Source organism: Populus euphratica, unplaced genomic scaffold (assembly GCF_000495115.2).
Source record: "Populus euphratica unplaced genomic scaffold, PopEup_1.0 scaffold1.1, whole genome shotgun sequence".
Lineage (NCBI taxonomy): Eukaryota > Viridiplantae > Streptophyta > Magnoliopsida > Malpighiales > Salicaceae > Populus > Populus euphratica.
This window is the reverse complement of record NW_011499845.1, coordinates 6877319-6887220: the sequence shown is the minus strand read 5'-3', so window position 1 is coordinate 6887220 and position 9902 is coordinate 6877319. Positions and strand designations below refer to the sequence as shown.

The following is a 9902-nucleotide window of genomic DNA, read 5'->3' as shown; positions in this document are numbered from 1 at the left end:
TAAACTTTTTCTTCACTTTTTTTATAAACTTTTTCTTCACTTTTTTTATAAACTTTTTCTTCACTTTTTTTATAAACTTTTTCTTCACTTTTTTTATAAAAAAATTAACTATTGTCTTAATCAAAATTAATTCTAAACATACTAGTCATAAATTTTATTTTTTTAAAACCAAATAATTATAAGTTTAAGTCGAAAACTCACTTTACCTAGGATCTTTTTCATTTAAAAGATTGGATGTTTTTAGGCATAATTTTAATTTTTTAACTTTTCATTTTATAAACACTTAGATATGTTCAATCTTACAAAACTAACCAACAAATATTTTAAAATTAAATTTGAATCTGACTTGTTTTATATCATAGATTTAGTAAACTCATAAAATTAGATTAAGTTTACCGATTCTGCATGAATTAAGTATGATTTTACTAGTTTTTAAATTTTAGTCTGATTTTATATACTAGATATATATTAACTTATAAAATTATATAATTTTATAAATTAACTCATGATTTTAACAATAATGTTCAAAACTCATAGTCCATTTACCGGTGGAGATTCCTTTTTATCAGTTTACATATAAAAATCAGTATAAAGTTTTTCAATTAAAGATAAAAAATATATTCGTAAATAAGTCTTTCAGCTGTGCTGCCACGGCTAGATGGCTAGAATTTCTGCTTCTTAAGTTGCGTTTCCATTGGCGTTTCTGTGTTTTGATAAAGGAGTATTTCTATGTTTATATTTTCAAATCCAGGATAGTCCCTGGGAGAAAAGGTTGCGCATGTACATAGGCCCATCGTTGCGACGGGCTTCATCCATGTCACGAGTGTTTTGAGATTCAAAAGAATAGATCCTATCCACAAGTTCGTTATTTTTAATGAAAATTAAGGTACAACTTTGTCATCCATTATATTTTCTGCCAAAATTCTCAGGCTTGAGCAGATTCAAATAATGTCTCGACTCGGTCGGGTAGTTTATAGTAGCTGCGGCTAGAACTATTGGCATGGTATCGAGATTGGAGGCAGTTGAGGCTTCGGCCATCATCAGTATTTTACAAATACTCTCAGTCAGAGGTTGGTCCTTGTAATGTGCTCAAGTCTAGTTCTTAGGAATTCTTTCTCTATGACTATGTGATTGATACACTTTCTAACTGGATCTCAATCACGGCGTATTATCGTGAAAAAATTCTGGAAATGGTCTCCTTGCGCTTGCTAAGTGATATCGCAACACCATCCTCCACTTTTATTTTATTTTCTATTTTTTATGAGGAGGCCGGCCACCTTTCCTCCGTTGATTTGAGACGGGGGAGACAAATCGGGGCCGGAGGCTCATAGCCCTTTTCGGCCCGAGCCTAGGAATCTCTTTTGAGGAAAGATCATATATTATATATATAAAAAAGCCCTTCCATGAGCGCACCTCCACAAAGGATGGAATGGTACCTGCTCGAGTAACTGGAGCGGTTTCTATCGAGACAATAACAATCAGTTCACGCAGAGGGCCTCGAATAGGTGCAGTGGCCTCCAAGCCCACTTATGGGAAGAGTCGCCTTAAGCTGAATATAAAACACCTTTTATCATTATCAATTGAGGCGGGGGAGTGTTTTCACAGTAAATTTCTGGCCAGCCTTCCCCCCCAAGGAACCATTAACAAGAAGTGCTAGCTCTAGCAATTTAGTTGCCCTCAACGTCTCTTAAAAATAAGTTTTCATAGGATGAATGATATAATGGTATGCATTACCCGGACAATTCTAAATTAATTCTGTCCCAATGTTAAAATTGATAATATGAAGCTGCATTAATCGGGGGAGCACAGCAAAGGGAATTGGTTGTCGTTTCTCTGTCTCCCGCAACCAAGTTTGACAGAAAGGCATGTTCGTGGTCTAGTTTTAGTGAGATCATTAAGGATCTGAACATTATTGTGATTCGACTACCAAAGACATTCTCTATCTGAAGGAGAAAACTAAGAGCAAAGGTGAGATGAAGACAAGGCAAGCAGCGCCAGCAAAATCATAAATTTAAAACTGGACTTTGCTGATGGTCTGTTTGTATGGTGAGGAGAGGTTATTTTTTTTAGGGATAATATTTTTAAAACATAAATCATACCTCATCAAGAATTAAAAATACATATTTTTTATTATTACATTAAAAAACATAGCAATACCTCATCGGACATCAATCTTAAACACAACCTTATCGCCTTTGCCACGCCACGCGAGGGTTGAGAAACCAAGCAGCCCGCCAATCTGTATAGGGAGGCTTGGGCCTATGTTATTTTCAATTTCCGAGCACGGATTTGGACCAAAAGAAATAAGTCCAATCCACTACTAGTCAAGGAGTTTCTTGATGGACACGAGAGAGTATTATAGAGCTCTTGAAAACATTATTTTTTTCAGCAACCGTTGGTCAACAATTTGTTTGCACTCTACTTTCCAATTTTTTTTTAACTGCTATTTTTTAATTTATTTTTTGTTTGCACTTTACTTTCCAATTTTTTCAAAGAAAACTCCACACATTCGTTTATTTCTTTTTCTACGACTTGCAGCTCTTGTTTTCTTTGCTTCTGAAGGACCTCTCTCTCAATAAAAATGGCTCCCGCGTGTCATCCATTTTTTCTTATTAAATTTGTGTTCAGATGTGATCGTGTGAAGAAATGGTTAAAATGCCCCTCTTTCCCATTAATCCACCAACAGGCTATGCCCAAACCGAGGTTTTTTTTTTTTAAATCAAATTAAAGTTAATTTTACCAAGTCTATCTATCACACCCGGTTAAAATTCAGTTTGATTTCTTTTTAAAATATACAAAATAATATTATTTTATTTTTTAAAATAATAAATTTTTTAATACTAAAATGAAATTATTTTGAATTAATTGAATTAACACAACCGACCCCCGATTTTATGCTCCAAGTTATGGTTATAACGATGCTTGAGAAATTTGACGGTAAATTGGTAATTTATAAATGAAACCGGACAAGTGCATGCATGTGTTTACGTGTGGGTAGAAAGGATGGTTTTATATATATATATATATATATATATATTATGAGTGTGAATTTATATGTATTTTAATTAATTTCAAAAAATTTTAAAATTAAGAATTAGATAAATTACCAATAACTTTAAGATTTATAACATAATTTTTAAAAAACAAATCAGAACTTCGTTCGTGGTGAGGTGTGGGTGTCTTCCCTTGACACAAACATAACGAGACTCGGTCGGTCAAATGTTTTATCAGTGTCATCCAACCGTATAAAAAGGATGCGCGTTGTTAGAACGCGTACCCATCCATGTGAAAAGTACGAAGCAAAGGCAAAAACAAACTCAGAAGCCTAGCCCAACCCGTTCCAATTTCTAACAACAATTGCCTTAGCCCCCACCGACCCTTGCGTTGACGACCCTTTTATTTTGTGCGTGTCAAAGTGGTGATTCTTCTTTTTTATTAAATTTTCTAAAACCACCACCCATCCTCCCTGCCTCCCCCCCCCCCCCCCCCCCCTTGACGGTTCTTATCTTGATCATTTCAAACTTTCAACGGTCAAATATTCAAAACCCGCAGCAAAGCGAACACCTCCCCCATGACTCATTATTTATTTCAGTCAACATTAAAATAATTCTTAAGTTTTCGAAGTTGAACGACCGTGTCAATCTAACACACAATTAACACGTACAAATCTGTATAAAATTCCCATCCAGTTACCATTAATTCAATTCCTTATATAGCACAAGATTAATAACACGTTCATTCTTCCAACCAAAAAAAGGTAACGCTCGCTACATACCATTCCTTCTTTCTTGAGTTGGTTGTTTCAATTAAACGTCAGGCACATGATGATCTCTACATGGAGAAAGAGAAGAGCAGCACGACTAGCTGGCAAGCAGCGGCCAGAGAGCGAAACGGGAGACATCGAGGTGACAGTACCGAACCATTTTCGATGCCCGGTGTCGCTAGACTTGATGAACGATCCGGTCACCATGTCAAGTGGGATTACTTATGATCGTGAGAGCATTGAGAAGTGGATAGAGGCTGGCAACGTGACCTGCCCCATAACAAACAAGGTCTTGAGGAGCCTTGATCCGATACCAAATCACACAATACGTAAAATGATTCAGGACTGGTGCGTTGCGAATAGTTCTTATGGGATTGAAAGAATTCCAACGCCTAGAATTCCTGTGAGTTCTGAGGAGGCTTTGGAGATTCATTCCAAAATTAAAACAGCCTGTAAAAAAGGAGATCAAGCTGGGTGCCAAAATTTGGTTGCCAAGATTAAGGCACTAGCAAAGGAGAGCGAACGTAACAGGAGGTGCCTTGTGGCTACTGGAACGGCTGGTGTTTTGTCATCTGCTTTCGAAGATTTTTCAAAAGCATCTTTCGATGATAACGTTGCAGTCTTGGAGGAAATACTGTCAGGTTTGGCGGTATTTTTGCCTCATGACAAGGCCACGACTTGCCTCAGTTCAGATGCATCTATGGATTGCGTTGTGTGGTTCTTGAAAAGTGAGGATTTGTCTACGAGAAGAAATGCAGTCCTGGTGCTAAAAGAGCTCGTTCCATTGGATAATAGAAAAGTAGACATGTTATTAGAAATTGAAGGAGCCATGGAAGCTCTGTTTAAGCTAATTAAGGCACCCATTTTCCCGTCTGCAACAAAAGCTTCATTACTGATCATTTATCATATGGTCATGTCGTCGTCGTCGTCGTCTCCAACAAAAGCGAAGATCATAGCTAAGTTTGTTGATTTGGGTTTGGTTTCATTGCTGCTAGAAATGCTTGTAGACGCGGAAAGAAGTACATGTGAGAAGGCGTTGGGGGTTCTTGATGGAATTTGTGACTGGGATCAAGGGAGAGAGAAGGCATACAATCATGCTCTCACAATACCAGTTCTAGTCAGGAAAATACACCGAGTCTCGGACTTAGCAATGAAGTTCTCCGTCTCTATTTTATTTAAGCTCTGCATGAATGAGAAGAGAGGAAATGGCGGTGTTCTTGTGGAAGCTATTCAAAGGAATGCTTTTGAAAAGCTTTTGGTTCTCTTACAGGTTGGCTGTGATGAGAGAACAAGGGAGAAGGCAACTCAGTTGTTGAAGTTGTTGAATGTTTATAGAGGCAGAGTGGATTGTATTGATTCTGTGGATTTCAAGAACCTCAAAAGGCCCTTCTAATTCAAGGCAACAGCCAGAATAGTAGTTTTGTAGACGAGGGTGTTAGGATCTACATTTGATCATGATATACAGCTTCATGTATAAAATACAAAAATCTTACTGTAAATAATTAATTATAGCATTCCAGATTTTGGCCCAAACTTTTTGTCCTCTGATGAGTCTGATCAGATATGCATAACGTTTAGTGTTCCAAGTTGGAGCAATCCAAATTGAACATATTACAATTTGCTGCGTGGATCAACTCATTTTACATCATGAGATTTCATCAATTCGACAAAGAAAACTTTTCTATTATTAATATTTTTTTATTTGGATGAATTGGATATAATTTTTTTTCTTAAAAAATTGAGTCACTGGATAAAAAAGAGTAGAACGATTGATGATATTAAAAGAAATGACAACAAAGTTAATAATAATAAATTATATTCTGAAAAAAGTTCACTTAATTGGCCGAGATAAATTTTTAATTATAAAAAATTATACTTAATTGACTAAAATAGAAAATACATAAATTGATAACATATAGCTTTTCTTTAACAAATTAGTGTAAACAAGGGATGTAAATAATGGGTTTAGCCAAAAATTTCACAAGGAATTTAAACAAGTTTCTTATTTTCCTCATAAAAGCTTAAATATCCACTTTGAAAATACAACGTTTTTTTAATGATTATACCCATGATCACATGCATATTATATTGACAAATTAATCAAATGTTATGGCATCAATTTCATAGTAAAATAGGTTAATATATATTCTTTTATCATTTTATAATATTTTTATCCCACAGTTTAATTGGTTACTGCGTGGCTCTAATGAGCTGAAGATTACGGTTTTTGAGATTAATTTTTTTATCCCATAGTTTTATTGTAACAATGACGGATTTGGCCTTGTGTTTTGAAGTTGTAATTCCAAATGAACGACTTATAAGGTTCGGGCATTTATTTTTTTTGCAGCAATAACATTACCATTAGGTTAACCTTTCAGACTTTTTCCTGAGCTCATACTGGCACAATCGCTCTGCTATTTTATTTTTCTTTTCATTCTTTACTAGCTAGGAAATAGAATCAAAGAATCGTGAAATCCAGCAGTTAACTGATAGATATCTCTAAAGCTAATAGAAGGCTAGTTTTACTTGTAGCATTGGATCATCTTCAATATGTATAATCAAGTCCAGGAGAACTGAGTTAAGAGTAGGATCTCTGGAATCTGCTCGTATACACTGAACAGATTAGCTAGTCAATGTGCGTATTCAACATGGAAATCTTTTTCTGAAGAAAGATAGGCGATTGCCTTTTCTTTTTTCTTTTTTTCAGGAAAATGATTGCAATAAATTGTTAGTTCAGTTGCAGTGACCATGAATAAAAATAACTGGGTTTACATTACGGAAACTCTTGAATAATCTTCCCTCCTCTGAAGCCTGACCTGAGTTACATATGGAATACAAGATTGATCAGAGGCCTGTGGTTTGACTGTTGCCATCAATTTATTGAATTAAGGTCGATTGTGACTGATCTGAGCATTGATTCCAAGAAAGGACAATTCAACGATGCTTATCCAGAAAAAAAGGGGAGAAATTAATGCTCTTGAAGAGCTTTTATTTTTCTGGGAGCCAAATCAGACCACAATCAATCTTTTTCGAGAAGTTTAATATTGCACTTTTGAATACATTTTAAAACTGTGTTTAATTTTAAAAAATATATTAAATTAATATTATTTTATTATTTTTTAATAATTTACATATATTATTATCAAAAATAAAAAAATATTTTAATATATTTTTAAATAAAAAAATATTTTTTTAAAAAAACACAATTCAAATCACAACCTTCACCGGAAACCGCTTCGCGAAGAGAAAAAAACTGAGAGGGCTTCTTGGGTTGATCAAGGCCCAACGTAACTTCAAGATTGTGGCCCATGATCAGACACTTTTACTTTCGGCTCTGCGTGAGTTAGTTTTTCTTGTCTTTTCTTTGATTGTCTGGGCCGCATCGACGTATCCCGAATTAAGTTCAGTCTATTTCCGAGTGGCCCAGGAAAGGAAAAGGAAAAGGATGTAATTGACAAAATGATATTTAAGTTTTTACTAACTGACCTAAACATGCTATAAACTTTGGATTAAATTAAATTTAGTCTCTAAAATTTATTTTTTATTCAAATACCTCAAAATACTTTTTGATAAAAAAGACTTCCCTTAATTTTTTTTAGTTGAATATAGCCTAGAAAAAACTTCCCTTAATTAAATGAGAGGTGGAAAATAGTCACTAGCTAGTTTTACTTATTGGATTTTTTTTATTGGTCTCAATAAATATATATAAAAAAAAAATCAATGCACGTAAAGATGATTTTATCGTTTCATTATTACTTTGCACCTGCAAAATAAATTGTCAAGCTCCGCCGTTCCATATTATAAGAATATTTTTGGTGGAAATTACCCTTCTTAATTGACAATATCAATATATTAATTACTAAATGAAACGAAATTCTTGCTACTTTCAGCTAGTTTAATACCTGTTTTGTGAATTAATATTTTTCCAAATATAATATAAAGTAATTTTATGAAAATAAATATTTTAAGAATTAGCAAAATGACGCCGAGGTAAGTAAACAATGGAGCTAAATTGTTCAAACATGTCCAAAACTATTTGACCATTTTGATTAGAACCCTCGAAGTTGTTTTTTTTATTTTATTTTGACATTAAACTTTAAGGTATTCTGATAGACAGATATTCTGCTACATTCCATCCATTTCTTAAGATCACCAAAGAAATCACAAAATTACCAGGTGTTAATGATTATCAAATTCTAAATTGTGTTTTAATCATTGTTTCATCGAGGTATGATTTTCTAATATGCTTTTCTGACCTATTTTTTATATTTTATATTAAAAAACACATGCAACTCATTTGTTATTTAACGGGAACAATCGATGGAATGTAAAGAAAGCAGTGTCATACTTCAGGGGTTGAAATAATAATAATAATAATTAAAAAAAAAACATATAAGCATGAGACGTCAATCGAGAGGCTTGTAGTTCACGAAGCGTCTCTGTAGATTAGCCTAATCAATGGCGACAACGTGTTACGATGAGGATTTTCTCAACACGGAATTTAGAGAAAACACACAATGCCAACAAGTTTAATAATATATATAAATTTACTGTCATAAAAAATATTGAGAATTGCTTCAACAACGTAGTTAGCTAGCATTAAAATCTCCATGGAAATGCCGGATTACCTGCTGACGACGATCCATCGCTATGGGGAAAGTAATTACGAGGTTGATGAAAAGGGTTTGGATTGTAGACTTGCATTTGCCATTGATCTAGCTCCTCTCCTTTCGTGTCTTTCAAACAAATAAGCTGATTCTCGTACCCATGTGCATCTCCATGGCCATTGCTAAGGATCTGAGGGTAAATCAGCAAGTGCCTTCGAGGATCATTTGAAAAAGAATTAAGTGAAGCTTCTAGCAAGGCCTCCCAGTTATGATCTTCTCCATCTTCGAGCTGAATTAGATTTTCCATCTCTTCATTTCCCATCTCATTTCTTTTTGCGAAACCTTTCTCGTCAGATTTCTCCAATTCAGAACTAATCTTAATTAGATTATTTCTCTGAACAACTTGATCATCATCTGTTGAAGTTGATTTATACTCAACCCATGAGGATGGTGATGTAGTAGATGTTGATGACTGATCAGTTAGCTGCCACAGCCCATTGAGAAAAGTCTCGAGAGCCTGAATATGTATCCGTGGAATTTTGTCTATAAAAGGGTATTCATATGAACCACAAAAACCTTTAGCCTTACACCAATCATAAAACTCGCAAAGCTGGCTCGCTTGCGTAGCAGATTTCTTGTAAATCCCGAAAGCCGAAACACAACTGCTGTATGGCATTTCAAGCAAATTATCCAAAACCAAAACAATTTCTCTTCGAAAAGTTGTGTAACAAATAAAACTATCACGAATGATAAGTTTCATTGCCAATTGGACAATCAAGCTCCTAGCAGCAACCTCAGTTGGTGTGCAGTCCATTACTTGGTCTATTAGGCTTTGAAGTTGTGGCAAAAGTTCAAGCTTTCTACTCACCTGTTTTATTTTATGCTGTAAGCTCTCATGCATTACTTCTTCTTCTGTTCCCTTGTTTTCCAAGGAAATGCAACCAAGAGATTGGTCGAGTAATTGTGCGTAGGACCTAATAAACATGGTGTGATCTTCAGGATTTGAAGATGAATCGTCTTGGAAATGGCATGGATAGAGAGAGAGCAAACCATTGGATATCGTCCATAATAGTTCTGCTCGGAAAGGGCTATGTTCAGGCAAGGACCTGAGCAAACGGTGGAGGAGAAGGAGGCATTTAAGAGCAACTTTCCAGGATCGAGTTTTGCCAAAACGGCGAGCGAAGCTAAGAGAAAAGGAGCGATACGATGAGGGAGAGATGGAAAATACCTTCAAGAGCTCGTGTACGTATTTTTCAGGCAATGGTAAGTCATCAGGAGCAGTTGCTTTGACAATTATGAGATCAACATCACAAAACCCTCCAACTGTAGCTATTTTGGCGTAACTTACGGTGCTGTGCTCCTTTAGAGCCAAAAAAACTTGCCTGAATCGCTTGTGCATGTCTACAAGAGGGAGAGTTGAGTTTTGAACGGCAAGGGGTGTTTTTGTTAGGGATCAGAAGCCTAAAAAGTAACGGCATGAACATAGGTTATTAGCTGTCTGGTATAAAATGCCATGACATATTGTTTAGCAC

General features: G+C 35.1%; 2 protein-coding genes across 2 annotated transcripts; one reads left to right on the top strand and one right to left on the bottom strand.

Annotated features, from left to right (window-relative positions):
* Positions 1-3660: 3660 nt before the first annotated feature.
* Positions 3661-5362, top strand: LOC105125642 (U-box domain-containing protein 21-like). The gene has a single exon (XM_011026191.1). It carries the CDS (start codon positions 3822-3824, stop codon positions 5154-5156), a length of 1335 nt encoding a protein of 444 aa, XP_011024493.1. The 5' UTR covers positions 3661-3821; the 3' UTR covers positions 5157-5362.
* Positions 5363-8342: 2980 nt separating this feature from the next.
* LOC105125635 (putative clathrin assembly protein At2g25430) lies at positions 8343-9769 on the bottom strand. The gene has a single exon (XM_011026178.1). The coding sequence runs from the start codon at positions 9767-9769 to the stop codon at positions 8363-8365; it is 1407 nt and encodes a 468-aa protein (XP_011024480.1). The 3' UTR covers positions 8343-8362.
* Positions 9770-9902: the final 133 nt, after the last annotated feature.